Here is a 23,811-nt window from a genome sequence, read left to right on the forward strand (position 1 = left end):
GTATCCATTACGAAAGTTGCGTAAAAAGTTGCGCATTTTTCGTAGCGTTAAAACTTACGTGAAAAGTTGCGCATTTTTCGTAGCGTTAAAACTTAACGCTACGAAAAATGCGCAACTTTTCGCGTAAGTTTTAACGCTACGCAAAATGCGCAACTTTTTACGCAACTTTCGTAATGGATAGGAAAACTCGCATTTTTACGCAAAAATCGTATTGGTAACGAAAAATTCGTAAAGAATCCGAAAAAATCGCAAAACATACGAAAAAATCGCAAAGTACCGATCATTACGAAAAAAACGCAATCGGACTCCATTCGACCCGTTCGTGGGTAAGTAAATCAGCCCCCTGGAGTGCTATACTGGGTCCTTACCCCTTCTCAATACAATCATGATTTAATTAATAGAAATTCAGGTATTCTACTGGTGTTACTTATATTGCATTATTTATTTACAGGTTAATGATTATTTTGTAACATGTATCAGTGTAACTGAAAAACACAGCCTGAAAAGCTTGCTCGGTATTACAAACTATGACAAAATAAACAGAACAAAATCAAAAGGTTTTTTAGGCACTGTGAGAGATTACATCTGTGGTTACTGGAAGCTTTACTGGCAGTACATGGTCAGCACATTCTGTTGGTTCCCTCGGGTCAGCAGAACAGGAGGTCTGAGGTCTTGTGAAAGAGTTTCCAGCCAGGCCATGTATAGGGTGCTGGGACACTTTCCTTTTCTGGCAATTGGCATTGTTCTAAGGAAGATAAGGCTGTTGTCACTGGATATCAGCACCATTTGGAAATATAAACAAAAGCTACCATATTGCTAGTATAATTTTATGTACACAGTTGACAGTATGCCCAAAATATACATTGGAATTGAAAAGCATTGAGATTAGGGATGCACCGAATCCAGGATTTGGTTTGGTATGCAGCCAGGATTCAGCCTTTTTTAGGACTGAATCCACAGTCCTGGCCGAACCGAATCTGAATCCTAAAAATCACGTGACTTTTTGTCACGTAAACATGGAAGTTCGGTATTCGCCCGAATCCTTTATAAAGGATTAGGGGGTTCGGCCGAAAAAAAGAATTTGGTGCATCCCTAATTGAGATTACTGTGTCAAAACGAATGGAATTGTGTAATTGAGAAAAATGCTCCCTTATCGTATTGATTTTTGAAAGCAATTTGTTAGTTTTGATAATTCAGTTTACAATTAGTTAGACAATTAGTTTTTACAATCCCTTTCAATTCAAAGGTATTTTTGCTCAGTTGGCCACCTGCAAAAGAGACAGTTTCACAAATAACAAGTAAGGGACAGTATGATATGGTTGAACACATGCATTCCACTACTTACTACTTGTCTTAGGCAGGTGCTACATACAGGTAAAGTACTATGCTATGTGCCCATTATGACACACTGAAAAGGATTAGGAAAATGTACATACATATACCTTTATAAAATTTAGATGCCTTTTTAGAGAATTTGTGCTTGTTGTAAATATCACATAATTCACTGTGATATGGAAATAATTTGGTATGTATTTTAACAAATGCTAAAGTGTACAATTATACTATGTCACAGATTCCATACCAGTACAGGTAGCAGATATATCATCCTAAATTCTTGGGAACTAGGGGTTTTCAGATTTTTTCTATTATTTGGATCACCATAATTTCTGTATATTAGGAAAACATTTAAACATAAACACAAATAAAACCTAATATATTGTGGCAATATATTGTTTTGCCACCATTATAATTGCAATTTGAATATTTCTAGATAATGAGTTTCTAGATAAGGGCTCTGGCACACGGGGAGATTAGTTGCCCATGACAAATCGCAAGGCAACTTCCGCGATTACGGGGAGATCGTGGCGCCACGTATGCTGGTGGGATGGCATTTGGGGGAGATTAGTCGCCTGCGACAAGGGAGATTTGACGCGGGTGACTAATCTCCCCGTGTGCCAGAGCCCTAAGAGATTCCCATATCTGTACTGTGCTTAGTAACAAAATTATTAAGATAAGAAGGTTACTTACATGACAATCAACCCCGCATCTCGGGAATAATCCAGAAGCACTTCATTTAGACGTATTTGTCTTAGGGACTATAGAAGAAAAGAACAAACATTAACAAAAATTATTCTGTTCAGCCATTTCTCTTACTTGACCAAACCATCACAACCACTGTATATAATAAGAACCCCAAACATTTAAATATATGGAAAACAGTTTGTGATTTAGTAAGAAATTGTTTCTGGCCTGGTTTGGCAATCTGTGGATTCTGGCAAATGCCAGCAGGAAGGGCTGTCTGGGTCAAAACTGGGTGCCTGGTTTTCCAAATAAGGACAACTGGGCAGGACTCTATTAGTCGCGGACCCTGCCCCACCATCACCGCCCCACCCCTGTGACATAGCTGCCCACCCCCCTGCCTGGTCTCTCTAAATCCCAATGGTGGTAGCCCTAAATATATACAGTATGGGGAGTAATTAAAATATCTGACATAGATCTCAATGCCCACCTTTGCTCTGTTCTTTTTTATCTCCTCATCTGAGATCTTCCAAGGACAGTCACGCCTCATTTCATTTACTGTCAGCTCATCTTTGAAACCGTCGTTTAGCATATATGGAGCAATTAGATCCTCAAATCGCTTGATGCTGGGATTGAGAAGTAAGGCCAAGCCACTTATTAATCAACACTGATCGCTGCAGATGCCCAGGACAGTTGCACAAGAAGCACATTTTCTGCCCACATTTTAAAATTGTGAAAAGAGTGGTGATTCAGACTAAGCAAGTAGTCAATTATGTCTGTCCAGATTTTTTTTTGTATGCAGTGTCATCAAAACTTGTGTGTGCATGCTCAAGCACACAGTTTACAGGGACTAGTTTGACTGGTATGGAAAAGTAAAGTAAGCAGTCAGAATGAAAACTTAAGAAAAATAAATTTCTAGGACTTGTTATAGGGAGCATGTTGGAATAAATTGGTAAAATGATCATGCTTTTATTGTAATATCTATGTCATTATTAAAACAAATAACTGAGATGAGATGTAAATACATACAATGCATTGTTTGACTGATTTTTAATAATTTTTTAGTGGGGTCACACTCAGCTACTTACTGCTCAGGCCGAGGCTTTTGGTTGATATCAGGAAGAACGTGAACTTCATGAAATCCAATTCTAAATTTACTTAATAGGGATATCATCCTGTAACATACAAAAAAAATAATTTGCTTCCACCAGTACTGATGCTATTCTGTTGAAGAGCATGTTTAGATTTGGGCTGTACAATTTATCATATTGCTGAACTGTGGCCTCTCTAATAAAGTAACGATTTATATATATTTGCATTTTTTAATGTTTAACATTTGTAAGGTCACAAACTACAGGATTCCAAAGCAGTCCATACCCATATATGTCCCTTAGTTTGTTGGCAAACAATGGATTAATGTTTGGATCTCTGAGGAGCTTTGCAGGACTCCAATCAGCTATCAATCAGAAAGGCAATTATTGAGGTCTTAAACATGCAACAAATGGCACTGTTCAGCTTTTTCATTGTAGAGTAATTTTTACAACATGCAGCATGTCTGAGTGCTAGACTATATTAAAAAAAAAATTCCATTAAATCTCCATGGTCTTTTGGTTGGATGTGAATTGTTAAAAAATAGCAACCAATTATCAGGCCACCTGTTTAAAACAAACATCCTATTTGTTGCTATAATTTACTGCTCCTGGGCAAACTTAGTGCCTGTTATTAAATATGGGGATTATATTTGTATGTAACAATAAATATTAACAGTAAATATTTGTATTTTTTTTCTACTCAGCAAGGCAAAATCACAATTATATCTTGCAGTGATTCTTAACAATCCAACTTACGCTTTGCACTCTTCATCCATTCTGTTGATCTGTCCACCTACAAACACTCTGATTTTAGCTTTCTGCCATCTCTTTTTACGGCTGAGCAAATAGGGGATCAGAAGTGTCAGTCCTGTTGTGAAAATATGCTCATTACGTCACTAGATGGATTTACACAGTATAAATACATTTATGCAAAAAAGCATGGTGGAGAAGGGTTGAGCCCTTAAAGGAGAAGGAAAGTCATTTTGGCATTGTACTGCCAATATATTTGCCACGTGGATAGTGCCACCTAGAATGCTATATTTATTTTGCAGAAAGTTGTACCATACCTGAGTAAAGAGCCCTAGAAGCTCTCTCTGTTTGTTTAAGATTGCAGTTTGGTCTTCCTAACTTCCTGCTGTACTTCTAGCCATTGATAGCTGAGATTACACATTCTGATGGGAGGGGCAAGTGAGTTTTATGAATTCTTATGGGAGGGGGAGCGGGGGAGGGGGAGCAGGAGAAGGGAGAGAGGAAAGAGCAGAGTAGACTCGGGCCCCGGGAATGAAGGATTTTTCTGAGAGAGGAAGAGTTAGTGATACCAAAGAACATGTTTACAAAAATAGAGACAAGAAATTTATCTGAGGACTCAGGGAGAGCTTATGGCTGTATTTACATAGACCTTTCTGATAAAGCTTACTTAGTTTTTACCTTTCCTTCTCCTTTAATTCAATTGTTAATTAGTCAAAAAATTAATATATACATTTTTTTAAATAGGCTTTTGTCTTATGTTTTTACATTTACCTCCATCATCAAAAAGCCAATAGATATCAATTGTCTTTTTATCCTGTTTAATCTGGAAGATGGTGCTTGCTTGTTGTTCAACTGTGACAGCTTCTGGATCCACTGAAATTCACAGGAAATACATGTTAATGCATGTATATTTCTTTCCCTAGCAATATACTGATATTATGGTATTATAATGGGGTTCCAAAATATAAATACACATATAGGATCTGTTATCCAGAATGCTTGAGATCTGGGGTTTTCCAGATAAGGTATGTTTTAGTAAGAATAATTTAAACAAATCCGATTTTTTGTTGCCAGTTACCACCAATATGGTTTCATACAGCTTAGTTATAATCAAGTACTTTTTTTTATTACAGAGACAAAGGAAATCATTTGAAAAAATTAGAATTATTTGCTTAAAATTAATTATATCAGATATAACCTACCTATAATTTGAGATTTTGAGATAATGAATTATATACCTATACTAATCTATTTTATTAATGGATTTTTTTGTTGTACACAAAGTGCATACCACGATACCACATCCTTTGCTCTAGATCTGGTGAACCATTACCATATATGCCACACCCCCATTATGACCCTGACTACACCCCCAATTATGTTCCCAGCTGTGCACAGCGCTACCCGCTTCTAGATTTAAGTTGGTCATACATGGGCCAATGACAGGTTATCAGCCCCTGTATTGGGCCACAAAACTGATTTCTGGGCAAAAACCAGATCATTTGGGTAGGTTTAATAATTGGCACATTGATGTGGTCCTTGTCCGATGGCTCTTCTAAGGCCCTGCTTTATAATCTGCCCAGGCCAGGGAACACATTAGCCCGATATGGCTAAGATCCTCTGCAAATGAGTGTATGGCCATCCTAATTAGGTGAGTTTTTTTAACTACAGTTGAGGTACAATTTACTGCAGGTGACTGGGTGAGGTGGATGGCAAAACAGGGTGATTTTTGAAGAATGTGTGAATTGACATGGCTATGCTGCTTTGCACTTACTTTTACATCTCCTCCCTTACTCCCAAAACACAGAGGCAGGTTAATTAGCTCATCAGATAATAAATAAATACATTGTTTCTTGGTTGAGTTCCTTATAACAACTATTTTATACCTATTAATGTAAGCATTATTTAAATGTAATATTTTTTTTTTCTTTTAGCCAACATTTTTCTGTAAACTTGAAATGGTGGAAAACATTATAATGTATCTACTATACCCAGGCAAATCAGTGTATCCAATAGGCATTGGAAGTTTACTGGAAACTTTCTCGAGCAAACAAAAATTTTTCACCTGGTGAAACAAAGATTTTTTTGTTCCTGGTGAGAAAAGGTAATGCAAACTTACATGTTGATTGTGCTGAACAGCTGGCTCCATTCTCTCCCCCATCTTTCAGTTTTGGTTCTTCTGTTTGTTCATATACGGGGTTAACTAGTGAGAATGTACAAAACATTTATAAATATAAAACACAAACAATCTTAATACTTTTATATATTCCTGTTTGTGATATTAAGTAATATTATCGTCTTATAGCAGTGATGGCAAAGTGCATATTACTTATTTTGGTCTGTTACTGATTGATCAAAAAACAATTCTGGGTGCCTTTTTTGGACTTTTTGGGAAGTCTTTGCACTGCAAACTATTAGCAATGAGTATTTAAAAACTGGGAGGCAATGGTTAACTACATAAACAGAAATAAAACAGGAAATGGTGGCAACATGCTGCATTTAGAAAGAGATATGCAAAACAACAATATGCAAAGCAATCAGAGCAATTACTTTATGTATTCTTGTTAAACAGTTTGTAAAAACAGGTTTTGCGATCTGGCTGTAGTTAAACAACAGAGATGTTTTTAAATAAAAAAAAATCCCTTTTCTGGTTGAATTCCTACACTGCCTATTTGAGGCAGTGAGGTGCCAAACTTTGTGGTACTGTATTCTTTTATTTTGTAACTCACATCAAAATTTTTTTATTATTAACATTTTTGTTGCTGAAAATATTATAATCATCCCTGTAACTGCTTTGATGGGGAATTGCTGGGTATTTTGTAAATATGCAGCAGAGCCGACCCTTTGTGTGCCTGGACATTTCCCCATCTGTGTCTGGCTTTGCAGTCTAAACAAAATCTGCTGACAGACACCCTGACCTTACAGCCAGAGCTGCCATCAGGTATCACAGGGCCACATACTGCTAAGTTAGTAGAGACCTACCCCTCGGGGGGGGTTCACCTTGCGTGAAGAGCCCTGTCAAGTAGAATGGGGCCCCAATGAAAAAAAGACTCACTGCACTCACAACAACACCCTTGATTCACCCAGTCACATCCCATTATGTTAAAACCCTGCCCGGGATACCACCAAACCTAACGTGCTCCTCTCAGTGCCCCATCTATTTACAGCTGCTAATAGCCCTTTTATCTCTGCCACGTGTCCTTGACTGCAGTATACCCTGTACCCTCCTGGTGGCTCTGCTCACAGGCTCTTTTATTTGCTGCTCCTCTTAGCCACTGCCTCTATTACACCTCCAAAGATCCCCAGTCTTATAGATATGACATTTTTGACCATGCTTTAAACATTTTTAACTATGGTCTAATGTGCCTAGGCCACATCCCATTAGTACCAGCCTCACTAATTGGGTTGCCATCTGGGAAAAATCTTTACAGCTTACCTTGTAAAAATTAAAAAGCAGGACATACAGTATGTGAGAGAAGTTGTGGGCACTCGGTTTAACCCAGGCTGTAATTTGCTTGTAAAACTTTTCACGGTATTACATCTTCATTTGCCTTGTGTATTCTCCATATAAACAGCTATGCAATAAACTAAAGTCTGTTGGGCTTAGTAATGTTGTTTGTATGTGAATAGGAAATTGGCTACAGGATCCACTATAGAGGGTGGTTAATGCTCTTCTTGGATTAGTGTTCATACTAGGGGTGCCACAGGTTTCTGTATTGTATCTTCTTTTTTAACTTGTTTGTTAATGGGGCATTGTAAATAATTTATTAGTGTTTGCAGACACTGTGAAACTATGCAGCCTTATTAATTCCTCTCAGAATGTGGCATCCTTGCAGCTAAGTGGTAGATGAGATTCAATGTTGATAAATGTAAGGTCATGCACCTGGGATGTAAAAATCTGCAAACCCCTTATACCATTATTAGGACTACTTTAGGCAAATCCATAATGAAGAAGGACCTAGGGGTACTTGTGTATGAAATGTCAGTCAGCAGCTACAAGTGCAAAGATTTGTGGGAGGAGATGGCCATTCATCCATTTTACAAAGTTCTGGTAAGGCCCTATCAAGAATATGCTGTGCAGTTTTGGTCTCCCCTAATCCAATGGAATATTATCAAATTAGAGACGAGTCCAAAGAAAAGCATATAAGCTAGTGATGTTGATGGAAGGTCTCAATTGAAGAAAGATGAGCTAAGCTGGGGTTGTTTGCACTCAAGGGGAGTTGTGATAACTATGAATAAATATATAAAATATATAAGAGCACCATATAATAAAGTCTCTAATGCTTTATTTGCCAGTAGGTCTAGTAGATATGTGGGCATCCATTTCAGTTAAAAGAAAGGAGGTGTTTTACAGTGGTAGCTTTGAAGTTGTGGAATTCTCTCCATGAATAAGTCATACTGGCTGATACATTAGATAGCTTCAAGAAGGGGTTGAATGGCTTTTTATCAAGTAGCTCTTATTAAAAGTTGATCCAGGGACTGGTCCAATTACCACCACCGCCAGGAAGTAATTCTTTCCCTCTCTGAGGCAAATTGGAGAGGCTTCAGATGGGTTTTTTGCCTTCCTCTACATCAGCTACCAGTTAGGCTGATTTCATTTAGCCATAAAAGGTTGTTCTATATACCAAGTTTCAGTTGGAATTAATTCTATTTACATATTCTATCTATTTATGTGTATTTATATTTGCAGAAGCTTTTTAAAGCCATGTCAGCCACGTCTGTTGAGTATATTATATATATATATATATATACTTACTGTGAGCTTGCATGACACGAGATATATTTATACCTTCTTTCATCCTTAGCAGACACAGACCACATTTAAAGTCAAGTGCATCACTAAAATAGAAGAGAGGCTCATGTGAAACTTAGCAAATTCTTCCTAGAACTGAAGATAATCTTAAATATAAACCCAAAATAGAGGCAGAAATACCAACTAGGAACAGCCCCATGATATTTAGTTGGTTTTCCCTGAAAAAGATTTTCATTTTTGATATTAATAAAAGATAACTTTTTGGTTTAACATGTAGCTTAGGTTGAGAAAAGGTACTTTACTGGTCCTCTTTAGTGGGTGCTTCTATCTTGACCCCATTTTGGTTCTGATTTTGGTTAAGGATTCAGTTGCATACCTCTTTTCACATTCCATTATTAAGGGGTGAATGCTGCTAAGTTTTTGGATTTGTTGATCCTAATAAATAGCATGGCTTGTTATAATCGTATTATACCCAGTTTCTCCTGCCCTCCTCTTGTTGATGCATGATGACAGCAACCCCTTAAATTAAAACTTAACTTTTACTCTATTATGTATAATTGTACTATAAAAACATACACACATTAGACTGATTAAAATATGTATCAGACACTATGGAAGTTGAAAACTTTCACACTAAAATTCTTGCAGGGAAATTCACACCTCTGTTTATCTCTGCATATCTCTTGCCCCCCTGGAACTGTAAACAGCACTTCCCCAGTGACAACAGCCAAGTATTACTATCTTGTACTATTCTGTGTGGATTTCTGTCGCAGGTCTAGTTTAATGGCGCTGAGCTAAGTGGCTTAACTAAAATTCCTATCACATCTGATATGTGTTTTAATCAGTCTTATGTGTGTATGTTTTTGGTTAAGAAGTGAAGTTTATTTACAAAGTAACGTTTTAATTTGGAGGGGTAGCCATCATCATATTTCAGTAATATGGGGGCAGATGAAGGCGGGTGTGCCAATAATTGAGTTTCTTGTCTCTTATAACAAGCTATTATTTTTGACATAGCACATCTCTCATTGTCTTTCCTTCACTACGCTGAACGCTGAACTATGTTCAGCCTAGGTATGTAGCCCCTTTTTATTCATGCCTAAAATAAGAATAAGCAATAACTACTAGCCAAAAAACTACTAATAAGGCTGATGCCACACGTGGCGTTTTTCCGCTGTGTTTTTTCTAATTCTCTCGGGGACTGAAAAACGCCCGATATCATCATCCATAGAAATAGCTTGAAAAGACTCGAAGCAAACCACACAATGCGGAAATACGCTAGAAAACGCCTTAGCACAGATTTTTCAAGCGTAGGCCGAAATACGCCAGTATTTGCAAAGCAAGCTATTCCTATGTATACGCAAAGGCAGCTGCCAGACCTAGCGGAAATACGCGGCGTTTTTTGCTATTTCTCACTATTAGCACCATGGAAACGGGATTTGCTTACGTCATCAGTACTAGGCTAAAAAACGCCATAGTCTCGGGCTGTGTGGCTTGTGCGGCGTTTTTAGGCTGAGACAAAACGCAGCGGAAAAACGCCACGTGTGGCATCAGCCTAAGCTCTGTAATCTGTTGATCTGTATGAGATGCATGATAATTGTAGTTTTAGGATGCAAAAAAATGGCTAGTTATAGAGCAAAGTAGTGAACAGAAATTTTCTGGAAGGCATGGATTAACGGTAAAATTCCGCATTTTGCCATCAGCCAATTTGTTTGCGAAACGGCAGCAAAAGTTTGCAACAAAAACAATTGCCAACTAAAAGTCATGCATGTAAAAAAAAGAAGTTGTGAGGTAGGAGTGAGAAAAAATACCCATTAATTAATTTAATGTATTTGGAGCTAGAAAAAAACTTGAAAGAAAACCCACTGACTTTAAAGGACATGTCAACCCCAAAAATAATTTTTTGCCTAATGAAAGAAAACTTAATTCTAAGCAACTTTCCAATATACAGTCATTACATATTGTAATACCAATCTGGCATTTACTTACTGCAGTATACCCACATAATTCTCAGTGCTTCTTGGGTGAGATGTTGACCAGTTTTTTTTAAATCCCATGACGAGGACATTTGGCCTCATATGTCCAAGACCTGCTGCCTAGAATGTCAAAAATAAAGGCAATTTTTTAACGAGACTGTATATATTGATGTCTATTGGATGTTATTGTGCCATCTTACAAGCTATAAGCAAGTCAATGTGGCAGTTACGACTAATGTATAAACTGCAAAATATAGAGTAGTGATACTATGGGTGCACTAAATATCTTTACATTTCCCTTCCTGTTTAAGATAAAATAAAAGGGAGATAATCTGTATTCCAGGCAAAGCCACACACATTAGGTTCAATTAAAAATATAAACCTGTAAATGGAAGATCAAAGAGGGGAATCCAGAAAGAGTTAAAAAAAAATTGATAACTTTATGAGTGCAATACAAGCCAATTCATCTGCTTTGAAAAGTTAAATACCTTAATTTTTAAGAGGTATCAGTACTTAGTGCTGCTCAGCAGGGTGATGTACACAAACAAGCACCACGTGGCATAACTAGATGTTACTGGGTTCCAGAGCAAATTCAGTTTAGGGCCCCAGAAAAATGGTATGTTGACCTATTCTGCCAAAATATATTTTAAAATTGCTCATGAATCAGGACCTCACTGGATCTCTACACTCCTGGGACCCCTGCAACCACTGTGTCTGCTTTCTCTCTAGTTACACCACTGCATGCACCCCCAACACTTGATCCCTGATGTTGGCAAAAGAATCCAGACAATAATTTACAATTAATTCCAGCATGTAAAAAAAGTGACGATCAGTATTTTTGTATACCATATCTCAGTACTGCTCATAATAACTGAAAAATCATCTTTTTTTATGCTGTTTACCTGAATAAGCATCTGCGTTCCACTCCGCAAGTCATCTGCAATCAGTCCAGTGTAAAAAGCTTTTATCTTCCTCTTGTTCAGCCACTTGATGTGTCCTTCTGGGCTTATCTCCTGGAGTTTCTGTTTACGTGGACCCTGTTATATATGTTTGCCAAATTACTATGTAGAGGGTTTTATGTAAAGGCTGTTAGAACCAGGAAAATGTAGAGCTCTTATTATGGTGATGGCACATGGGGCTACTAGTAGTAGCTACTTGTCCTGGCTACAAAAATAGACAATGCTTATCATTTACTGTTAATTGTCTCTACGTGTGTTTTAGCTGAGGCAATTCTCAGTATTGTCTATGGCAGGGTATTTAGTAGCATTTTAGTAGCGTTTAGTAAGGTGAATACACACTGAGCTACTAGTAGCAGCTACTTTTTCATGGCTACTAAATGCCAGAAAATACCCTGCCATAGACAAAAAAGATTTATCACCGGTGACTAATATCCCCCTGTGCCACTGCCCTAAGGCATTAGTCACAGTGACTAATCCACGCAGTGCAAATGGCGTGCGATTAGTCGCAGTGACTTGTATAGTAACCTATGGCAGGTAAGTTGCTGTGATTAGTCAACACAACCGACATTTTAAAGCGTTGCAGTGATTAATCTCCCTGTGTATCTTTGCCCTTAGGGCCATTAGGAAATAAATAAAACTGAGCCAGTATAATGTTTTGGATCTGAAACTGTGTGCCAAGCCATAGGTAAACATGGCACATGTAAAGGTACGCACAACTGGGAAATTGACATACAGATGAGTGTAGAGCTTATAGGAGACATAAATTGTCAAGTCTTATTTGCTATTGCTTTATACACTTCTAAAGTAGAAGCAAAAAGCAAGTCTGTATAGCATACTATAGTGTACTACAGTAAAGTTTAATGAAATTAAAGTGTTAGAGATTCCAGTAAAACTCACAATAATCACATTCCCACAGATCATCAGGCTTTGTTTTTTAGTAAAGGTTCCCACAAAATCCACAAGGGCAGGACGGAAGTTTGGAGGACCTGTCAAAACCAGACACTGTGGCCTAGGATGAGAGAACGGATGGAATTATAATGTGTATACATAGGCATAGGCAGATTTTAATGGTTAATAACTTCCATATGTGAATGACACACAAGCAAGAGGCATCCAAATGCAGGCAGCACTTTATGCACAGGAAAGAAATGCACAGGACTTTGTGCTCCATCATGAAGTAAAAAGACCTGTGTCTATAAAAGCACAGCATTGCACTTTGCACCCTGGTTTTGCAGTTCTTACTCTGTCTCATTAATGATGCCGAAGATGTTGTGTTTGTTAACATTGAAGCAAAAGAAAATCAGAAAGAAACTTTTTTTCTTTAAACAAAGCTCTTTGTTTAAAGGACACCAAAAACATGTAACTATAGACAGAGGGTGATTTTTTGTTTGGGGAGGCTAATAGTGGCCATACAGGGACTAACTTAAACTACATGTCAGACATAGTGGATTGTTTGCTTAAAACAGGACCTTCAATTTTAGGTTCTCTGAGGCCCAGACAGACCTCTTGCACATGACAAAAATAAGGCAAAAAAAATGGATTGCTGGTGCAAACCGTGACTGGTGAATGGGGACGGTGAGTGTGCTCTGCAGTCATAGTTTTTAGCCTGGTGCAGATGATGATTGCATTTGATGAGAAAAAAACTGGTTCCTTGGTGTATGGTGGGGGGTGAAGAGATTTGCAGGAATTCTGGTTGCAACCATTTTGCAGTAATAGGTGACAGGGTTAAGGCTTCAGGGTCACCAGTTACTGCGGGCCATGGTTACGTTAAATAGCAGTAAGATCTCAGCAAATATGCATCTTTCAAATGGGGGTGACTGACCCCTGCAGCCAAAAACTATTGCTTTGTGAGGCTATGATTTTTATTATTGTTTATTATTATTATTATTTTATTACTTATCTTTCTATTTAGTCCCTTGCCTATTCATAATTCAGTGTCTCATTTGAACTGTTGCCTGGTTACTAAGGTAAACAAGACCTTACAAACTAAGGAACAAAAAGCTAAATAACTGAAAAACCACAAAAAATAAAAAATGAAAACCAATTGCAAATTGTCTTAGAGTATCAGTGTCTACATCATACCAAAAGTAAATTTATCTGTGAACAACCCCTTTAAAAACTACAATAGACAAAAGGGACTTTTCATGATAACAGAATGAGAGTATAAGTACAGGAATATACTGCAGTCTTTACCTAAAATTTTTTATGTGTTCTTCTACTTGGTTGAGCCCCACGCAGTATGACAAGGCCATGTTATAAGATCCTGCTTGTACTGATGAGCCCCAGTTTGCTTCTACGGATTTAACAAATAACAGAAAATTACATTTCTATTGATGGGGAATAACACAAAATTAAAGTATACATGCAAAAGATCCCATTGTTTTCTGAATACTTACCGGGCTTTTTGTACAAGACATAGCCAAGAAGGAAAATTACAATGCCAATAGCAATTAGAGCTGATTCCCAGGCCAGCAGGAACATGATCACAACAGATGCTACAGCTCCAAAGAGAGATGCCCACTTACTGTAATATTTAAATGATGGCCTCCAGCCTAAAAGATGTGAGCAATAAAAAACACTTAACATGCTGTATAAGGACTGGAAGATCACTTAAGAGGCAATAATGCTAAGATACTTAAATATGTAAATCTATGGCAAGAAGAGGTTTTGAGATATAAGATATAAGAAGCTATTTACTTTGAGACATCTCTACCTGTTTGTGAAAGGCTATGGCTATCCTAATTTAACTGCCTGCAGTACAAAACAAAATAAAAATATTTTTTTAAGCTGACCTAAATATTAAGTATATCGGTGCATAGCTGACATAGGGGCACATTTACTAATCCACAAACGTCCGTGCGTTTTTTCCGTAATGATCTGTATTTTTGCGATTTTTTTCGTCGCCGTCGTGACTTTTTCGCGAATTGCTAATTGTCGCAAATTTTTCGTTGCCGTCGTGAAAAAATCGTACTGTCGCACCGAGTACGAAAGTTTTGAATTCATTCAAACTTCAGTATCATGACTTTCCTTGGGCCGGTTGCTGCAGAGTGCCATTGAGTCCTATGGGAGGCTTCCAAAATCATGTAAAGTCGGAAAGGTTTGCCCGCTGTTTACGAGCGCTCAATACGAAAAAGTCGCGACAATTCGCGAAAAAGTCATACCGGCGACGAAAAAAAACGCAAAAAAATACGAAAAAGTCGCAAAATGTTTGTTTCCAATCCGATTTTTTTCCATTCAGGATTCGGATTCGTGGATTAGTAAATGTGCCCCATAGTGTTTGGCTGCCGTTTCCGAGCGCTCAATACGAAAAAGTTGCGAGAATTCACGAAAAAGTCGTACCGGCGACGAAAAAAATCGCAAAAAAAACGAAAAAGTCGTAAAATGTTTGTTTCCAATCTGATTTTTTCCCATTTGGATTCGTGGATTAGTAAATGTGCCCCATAGTGTCAGGTTGCCATGAGCATGCTACATTCCTTCTGTTTCAAATAATACAAACTACAGTTGATAATAGCTCTTAAAGCAACATGTATTTTTGTGCCAGAGTGAGCATAGAAAGTGCACATATTTAAGCACCAATCCAAACACATGAAAGAAAACCCAGATGATGGGTTGGTAAAGATTTTTTGAGGGGAAGAGAGGCATCTCATGATATGATTGTTGTATTAATACTGGCATTAATACTGACATGGCAATGCTTGTACAAGGGCTTTAACTCCCATTAAATGGTAATGTACAATTATTAATCTAATGACACTGTGCCTTTGCACTGCCTTCATTGTGAAGAGTTCTGTTGATAATGAGCAAATTTTTTTTACCAGGCATGAATTTGTAGTGAAATTCTGCATTTCAAAAATGTGCAGTGAAAAAAAATACGCAGATACAAAAATGTTGCTGCCAAAAAAATGCCCATCGATTTTAATGTATTTGTAGTGAGAAAAAACATTGGGACCGTTTCACTAAAGTGCGATAACGCTTATCGCATGCTTTTTTGCGTTAAAAAGCACGCGATAAATAAGTACCAATTCATCAAAGTCATTTTGCATGTGTTAAGGTGCGCAAAAAAAATGCACTATTGCATGCGTTATTTACCTCACATTGCGTTAATTCTCGCATAGATATAATAATAACGCATGATTCACAAACACATATTAATCGTTAAATGCGCAAAATATCGCATTAGTCTGTGCAAAAATTAACACCTACTTGGGGCAGGGGGTACTTAAAGAAAATTGTGGTTCGTGAGCTTTTGGCAACACGACATGGAGTTTTCAGTGGGATTTTTTCAAGTATGTGTTGGCCCTAGAGTGATGCAGCCTCCAGTTTTCAGGGAAATGGTATTTTTCAGAAAAGTAGTTTTCCGAAAGTAATGATTACATGCGTTAAATTGTGCACTAATAAAAAATGTTGTGCATCAAATAAAGTCGCCTATTGACTTCAATGCGTTTCGCCAAATTTTTCATGTTTAGCTAATTTTTCAGCAGTTTTGGCAAAACAAAATGGTACAGATTTGCTCATCATTACTGTTGACCATGACTATGTGTAGATTATCCTGCATGGAATTTAGAACAGATTACATAGCTGACATTTATTAAACATACTGTGCTTTTTTTTTTTTTTAATTGAAACCTTACGCTTATTTTTCAGTCATGTACACATGGAACAGACCATGAATATTGTACTTCTCTGTATGGGGGAGGCAAAGTTTACTAACTCTATACGTATAATTATATAAAAGGAAAACATGTACCTGGAGAGTTTGTGATCGATGCGTGGAAACAGCTAAAATTAATCAGAGCGTAGGAGCACAGAAAGAAATTAGAAATGATGGGAGCAATGGTGTTCAGTTCCCCTGCAGAAGAATAAGTAACAAGAGGTTTCTAACAAGTACCTCACTAATGTATTCAGAGATTATATCCATTGATAACATTTAACAGCATGAAGTATATTTGACTGGGTTTAGTTTTGGGAAAGAGAACAGAGAACAGGAAGGCAAAATGTGAAGGGAAGGGGGGAAGGAAATATGATAAAATGAAACCTCCCCAGAGTAGATTTTGACTGTTGGGATTGTGATTCTAAAATGTATTTATTAATACAGTTCTCACCTAATTGGAACACAGACCTTGACAGGATATAATTGAAGTGAGTTTACCTGGCAGTCATCAAGGGAAGGCACCCCCTGTTTTCTCCTGTAATTTTTTTTTTATTTCCTGTTTTTTATACAGCAATGGCACATTTCCACAGTGCTTTACATCAGTCCCTGCTTAAAATCTAAGGTTACTATCACATTCTATGGTCAACTTAATGAGAAGCCAATTAACCTGCCTATATGTTTTTGGAGTGTGGGAGGAAACCAACACAGACATTGGGAAAACATATAAACAGCAGATAGTGCCCTGGTTTTCCTGAAATCAGTTGTTTATATTCACAATTTGGAAAGGTTTTGCCACAGTCAATGATAATAATATGTTTGGTGGGCTAATGCTTTCTATTTATAATGAATAAGTATGTGTACAAAAATTGATTTTTGTTGGACAACATGACAGAAGACAAACAACTGTTCACTAAATCTTACAGCAGTACAGGTATGGGACCCATTATCTAGAATGCTCGGGACCTGGGGTTTTCCGGATAAGGGGTCTTTCCGTTTTTGGGATCTCCTACCTTAAGTCTATTAAAAAAACAATTTAAACATTAAATAAACCCGATAGGATTGTTTTGGCTCCAATAAGGATTACTTATATCTTAGTTGGGATAAAGTACAAGATACTGTTTTATTATTACAGAGAATAAGGAAATCATTTTTTTTTTATTTTAATTATTTAATTAAAATGGAGTCTATGGGAGATGGCCTTTCCATAATTCGGAACTTTCTGGATAATGGGTTTCCGGATAAGGAGTCCGATACCTGTATAATGAATATGAGCTGCACTGGCCAAGGGGGATAAAGGCAGATACACTGCATTTCTTAATAACCACAGGTAAAATAATTTGTACTGACCAATCAAGATGAAGGCAGATGCAATGAGGAAAGTTAGTAGATATCCACGAATTGGCTCATTGTTCTTTCCATAGCCTTTCCCAAAGAATCCAATGAGTGGATAAAGGTTGTCCTTACAGAGACACTGAGGAGAGAGAGGAAGGATTGTATAAATGTGCATGTACAACAGACTGACCCATATTTATTAAGAGCTTATATTGTTCTCTATTAAATAATGTTCAGCACAAAGGATGTCTGGATATTACTTTTGATCTTTTCTAGTATATTTGATCAGATAGAAGCATGCAGTATAGTATAATGCTTTAGACAGAGCAGACATATTCTGCAGCACTATATGCCATTTTAGGTCCAGGCCCAGCTTACAGTCTAAGGTCCATATCAATGTATTTATATTTTATAGGAACTGCACAATTCATGCACTAGTATATGTGACGAGAACCTATTAAGTTTCACATGACAGTTTTATACAAAAATTTTATTTGTTTATGAGAAAGGTTGTGTTATTTCCTCCAGCTGATTAAACCTTGGTTTTCCATTTCTGGGAGATGCCTAAAAGCTGTGGTACTTATGGCAGCCAAATCTTAAAGGAGAAAGAAAGGTAAAAACTAAGTAAGCTTTATCAGAAAGGTCTATGTAAGTACAGCCATAAGCACTCACAGAAACGCTGCACTGAGTTCTCTTTCAAAAGAAACATGATTTGTTGTTTCTTTGTTTTCCTGTGCCAGAGACACGCAGCTCTCTCCTCTCTCCCCTCTCCTGCTCCCCCCTCCTTCAAGAATGCTAAGAACTCCCTCCCCCCCTTAGGAATGTGTGATCTGAGCCAATCAGCAGGAAGCTTCCACATAGTCTTACAAACTGAGCGTGTACACCGGTCTTGGTCTTGGTGTAGGAGCAAGGCATTATGGGAAATTTCTTTACATAGTTACATAGTTACATAGGGTTGAAAAAAGACCAGTGTCCATCAAGTTCAACCCATCCAAGTAAACCCAGCACACACAACCCACACCTACCAATCTATACACTCACATACATAAACTATAAATACAACCACTAGTACTAACTGTAGATATTAATATCACAATAGCCTTGGATATTTTGATTGTTCAAGAACTCATCTAGAGCTCAGCGTTTTTTTTTTCCTATGAGGCTTCTGATCATCTAAACGGGAGAAATATGGGGAGACTTAAGGGCACTATTGAGACAACTGAAAGTATGCCTGCAGCTTGAGATTAACTCTTTATTAGCCATTCCTTCTCCTTTAATATTTATAATTTTGTCACAAGTATTTGCTTCCAATGTAGTATCCAGACTTTCTTCACTTCCTCAATGTCTAGCAACTGCAGTGATACAGTCTCGATAAAAATACAGTGGCAGATACTCTAGCGCCAATTATTATACAATGTAAATTATATGTAAAGATTGCTGCTTGTCCAGTCACCCATAGCAACCAATCAGATGTGTGTTCAAACAGACAACCAGTTAAGTGTACCTGCTTATTGATTGCAAACTTAGCAAACAGGTAGCTTTAGACCGTTTATTACATTACCCATTATCTCACAGTTCCCACTGACAACCATGGTGAGCGATCCAATGTGACTTACATTTTCTGATGAATTGTCTTGGGTTTCCTTACCCTAAAAGGCTCAACAGATATCATATTTTTTTTTGTTTATTTACCACACTTGGGGTTCAGTTACATTGAGCAAATTACTAAACCACTAGTTGACGAATTGTCAATTTTTTTTATATGTTAAACTCCTGTTTCCTTGAGGGTAGTCTTGGCTTGGCTCCTCTAAACATAAACCCATTTCTAATCATATATGCTGCCACTTGCTCCTTCCTGTATGGGTGAACCCCATCTATGCATATGTCAGCGAGCTGGACTCCTGCTTTACTGTACCTGAAACACTTTGGGAGCAGACACAAGGCAAGCCAGAGCAGATGACAGTGTTGCTCCAAAGATTCCAGCAGTCACAAGTGGCGCAAATCCAGACACCATGCTCATGGACTGCAAGCAAATACAAGCATTAAAGGCTTGTGTTAAATCTTAAAACAGGTTATAATGGTGTAAATGTTCTGCTGGAGAATCAAATCAGCAATGACGGTTTTGTATTTTCTTACAGAAAACAAAGGATGCACTGAACCAATACTCTTAGGGACAAATTTCTTGATTTTTGAGTTTGTGATTTTGCAAAATTCACATGCATCCCAAAATAAAAGGATCTTGAATTGTATTTTACTTTTTTTTAAGATTTATCAAATCAAATTTGCAAAGAATTACATTTCACTACCTAAAATTTGCTGACATGACATAGATGTCAATAGGAGGTCATTTTTTCTTTGCAACATTGGAGAGATTTCTTAACTATTAAAATAGCTGAAAAAATAATTGTGGAAATAAACTCAGTATGGTGGAAAAAACCTTCTATCAAAAAAACCCTGGTCTCAGCAAAGAAAATCGTATAGAGTATATAGATAAGCACTGGTTATGTACCTGGTACTGATTGATCAGCCCATATTTACAGTTCTGTTTTGTTGCACAGTCAGTGAAGTTCCACCCATACCCGCAGGCAAGTCCAACACAGTTTAAGCCCCCATCTGTTATAGTGTCATTAAGACTGCCAGAAGCATCACGAACAACACAGGATCCTATATATGTAAAATAAAGGGTTAGTTTATATACACAACTGTTTGCTGTCTAACAATGAATTAGAGCTTCTGTTGCAGCCGAGTCTCATACTGGCCAGCTAACTAAGGTACACAGATGAGTGTGAGAAAGGGATTTAATAATACATTTTTAAATACATTTTTTATAAGCAACATTTATTATAATTCAGGCACTGCATTGTACATATACATATCCAGTGTAATTTCCATTTAAATGTGCAAAGCAAAGTCTTAATAGGTCGGTGTACTCCTGAATAAGAGCAGAAGAATCTCACAGCATATCTCACCTATAGTGGCTGATATGACCAGATAGGATACAGTGGTCCAGAATATTGACATGAGCGTTCCTTTAGGAATAGCAACAGTTGGGTCCTGAATTAAGGAACAGAATGCAAAAAATATCAGTAATTAACAGTGTTTTCTTTCTCTGACAGAACAATGTCTAAATCAGGCTATAAGTGAGCAATAATTTAATCTTATGCTTCCCTGTACATATTCTATGTGGCCCTACTGTTGGATGTCTATTCATATTTAAAAAATGCCTGCATAAATAAGAATTATATAATCAGGAAATCTTATACCACCCTTTGTAATGTGCCTGTCATTCTTTCAGACTGATGAGGGTTCTGCCACAGGGATGACTATGGTTCTGGAAACAATATCAACATGCAATATATTAGGTGCAAGTCAGTTGCCTGTGAAGTAGTGGGAGTCGAAAGTTACCATTTTCTTAAATAACCAGGAAACAGATTTATTAAACACCAAACTTTATACGAACTTTCATCATAACATGAAAAAGGTTTCTTCTAAAAAATAGGACATTGCCCCCACCATTTGTCATTGTTCACGGGGGGGGGCTGGGCGGGGTCGAGGGGCAGGGGCAAAATGGCCAACTAGAGCACCCGTTCGGCTTGGCCCGCCCCTAAACAGATGGCAAGTTTTCTCCAGTTCTAGGAACCTACTGCAACAAATACATAGATAACTACACATGGCCAGGCCCAGATTTGTGGAAAGGCCACAAAGACCTAAGCCTAGAGTGGCAGAATATAGGGCCACTGCCTGTAGCTCTCTCAGATATATAAGAAAATGCAGCATGCAAATGGTGTAATATGTCAGATCCATTAAATTTCTCATGAAGCAAACTGTTAAATGTATGAACAAACAAGAGTGTCACCCATATACATTTTTGAGATTCATGTGATTGTTGCTCAGCACCTCTGGATTACAAAAAACTGACTGAAATACAAATTACCAGGTATTTAGCCATTTAGGGGCAGCAGGGTATACTAATGATGTCACAAGATCTCCAATTTGTCACTAAAATTGTATTTAGATCGATTCCCGAAAGGCTCATATGCAAAATGGCAGTGGGGTCAATGTGTGTTTGAGATATAAAACCACTATTCATTTCTCACTGCTAACATGCTTTCTACCTTAAGATCCCCAGAAATATTGGCTCCAGCAAGAATTCCAGTGGCTGATGGGAAGAAAATAGAAAACATTCCAAAGAAACTTCCATCTTGTCCACGCCATTTAGGCACAAAATTTTCAGCAAAAATATCAGCTGCAGAGTACAAAAAGCAATACATTAAAACAAAAGTTAAAAAGTTTTTAAATGAAAATGATACCCCAAACAATGTAGGTCTCTATAAAAGTATATCACATAAAACAGCTCATATATAAAATCCTGCTTCATCTGAATAAACCATTCTCATAAAAATATACTTTTTAGTGGTATGTGGTATTAGGTACATTGGGTACTCCTAAATAGAAAATTGCCATTTTAAGAATTAATGGCCGTCTTCTGGGATCATACGATTCACAGTGACGCAAACAAACCAAGGGCACATATACATGCTAGGCCACATCAGCCAATGGATAGACAAAGTTCTGTCTTTTACTGTCAGGTGATCTCTATTGGGCACACAAACCGTCACAAAATTGGGGCTCAAAGGAAGATGTAAAAGGGCAATATTTACTTATAATATGTAAGTATATATATATATATATATATATATATAAAGCAAGACAGTGAGCCGCACACACAGGGACTTAGTTAGAAAACAAAAAAATTTTTATTAATGAAAAAAATCCAACGTTTCAAGCACCAACTGTGCTCTTCCTCAGGGACAAACCACACATATATATATATCCCAGCTTGGCAGGATTCTTTAGAAGGCCACTTAACATGATATAAACTATCTGTTGGTTAAGTATTCATTCTGGGCCCACAGTACCTATTAGGTCTCTACATCCAGAACTGCAGGTCACTTTCTCCTTTAAATACTTTGGCATACAGATACACATGGACCTAGAACCCATAATTCAGCACTATGCTAGGACCATGCATATATGGCTAAGGCTCCCACTTACACTATGGGACAGGGTGACTCTTTTTAAAATAATCTTCCTCCTCAAGTTTTTATATGTCTTTCGAAATACTCCAGTCTACCTGCCCAAAAACCTTCTTACCTTTCTACAAATAAAACGACTACTAGCTTTATCTGGAACAATAAAGTCCCAAGAATTTCCAAAAGGAACTCTATTCCTGCCCTACGACAGGGATGCCCTAGGACTACCCAATCTTTAAGCATATTACCTCACCTCTCAGTATTGGGTTCAGTGGAGGCTATGTAGAGTGCCCCATACCAAGACCAAGAGGACCTATGACATAGTATACCCATCATAAAACACAGAATGTGGCTAATTGCACTGTGAAGGTTGGGTATAGATCCACCACTGCAGTTCCTTGAACTCCCCCTGTGGAACAATAGTAACCTAATTCACTTAGCCCATCTTCCCCAATTTCATATCTGCCCTGTGATGGGTTATAAAGCTCAGGGACATTCTGTTCCCTTCTTACATTGCCCTAAGGAATAAATCCTCCCTAGGTAATGTTAGACTGCAACTTTAAGTTTCAGGATGCATTTGTGGACCAGTTTTGGGAGTCCTCCTTGGTTTATGAGAAGTACCCCAGCGAAAAGCTAACTCACCTAGCTAATCCCCCCCTTGTCTCACCACATGCCTGCTTCCTGGCCATCATAGAGGACTGTGTGGAAAAAAACATCTTCCAGACTTCTTGCCCAATACCTGCTTTACTATGCAAGAAAATGCACCACACTCCGGTGAATGGGACCACAAACCCCAAAAAGGAAATAGTGGATTAAGTTTTTCAATGGGGACCTACCTTCTTTTAAACTGACATTTGGCTAGAGGGTCCCCAGGTAAATTTGATAGACTATGGCAACCATGGCTAGAGATCGAAGGAGATCCACTGCCAGGGCGAAATGATGCTTGACATATTGATTGCCTATGTTGGAAACCTCAAAACTAGGCAAGATGAGAACACCTCTCTTTTCCTCCCTCTCTTTTCTTCCTATCTATTCTATACTTTTTTTCTATACTATGGAGTTCTGTTTTTCTTGTTCTTGAAAAATGATAAATAAAAGCAGTTTAAAAAAGTATTCATACTGGGGTATAGTTTTCCTTTAAGGACACTTTTTGTTTTAGATAGAATTGACTGTTGTTTGGTAGGTTATTGGGCCCACACAAATTTACCTCAAGTCTTTGCTGCTGTCTAACTGGACAATAATTATTATTA

At 37.6% G+C, this 23,811-nt stretch overlaps 1 protein-coding gene across 1 annotated transcript in view; it reads right to left on the minus strand.

The window, feature by feature from the left end:
* Positions 1-418: 418 nt before the first annotated feature.
* slc12a3 (solute carrier family 12 member 3) overlaps positions 419-23,811 on the minus strand; it is a 28,955-nt gene continuing 5,562 nt past the window's right edge. Inside the window, exons 8-26 of the mRNA XM_002937171.5 lie at positions 21,644-21,774; positions 20,498-20,582; positions 20,038-20,192; positions 19,444-19,551; positions 17,544-17,667; positions 16,293-16,394; positions 13,942-14,097; positions 13,739-13,838; positions 12,443-12,554; positions 11,489-11,623; positions 10,600-10,706; positions 8,617-8,699; positions 5,980-6,063; positions 4,632-4,733; positions 3,867-3,978; positions 3,108-3,194; positions 2,510-2,645; positions 2,029-2,096; positions 419-745 (exon numbers count right to left, since the gene is read on the minus strand). Coding sequence (XP_002937217.2) covers positions 604-745; positions 2,029-2,096; positions 2,510-2,645; positions 3,108-3,194; positions 3,867-3,978; positions 4,632-4,733; positions 5,980-6,063; positions 8,617-8,699; positions 10,600-10,706; positions 11,489-11,623; positions 12,443-12,554; positions 13,739-13,838; positions 13,942-14,097; positions 16,293-16,394; positions 17,544-17,667; positions 19,444-19,551; positions 20,038-20,192; positions 20,498-20,582; positions 21,644-21,774 — 2,129 coding nt within the window. The 3' untranslated portion in view covers positions 419-603. The remainder of the gene's footprint in view (positions 746-2,028; positions 2,097-2,509; positions 2,646-3,107; positions 3,195-3,866; positions 3,979-4,631; positions 4,734-5,979; positions 6,064-8,616; positions 8,700-10,599; positions 10,707-11,488; positions 11,624-12,442; positions 12,555-13,738; positions 13,839-13,941; positions 14,098-16,292; positions 16,395-17,543; positions 17,668-19,443; positions 19,552-20,037; positions 20,193-20,497; positions 20,583-21,643; positions 21,775-23,811) is intronic.

Source organism: Xenopus tropicalis, chromosome 4 (genome assembly GCF_000004195.4).
Source record: "Xenopus tropicalis strain Nigerian chromosome 4, UCB_Xtro_10.0, whole genome shotgun sequence".
NCBI classification, from domain to species: domain Eukaryota; kingdom Metazoa; phylum Chordata; class Amphibia; order Anura; family Pipidae; genus Xenopus; species Xenopus tropicalis.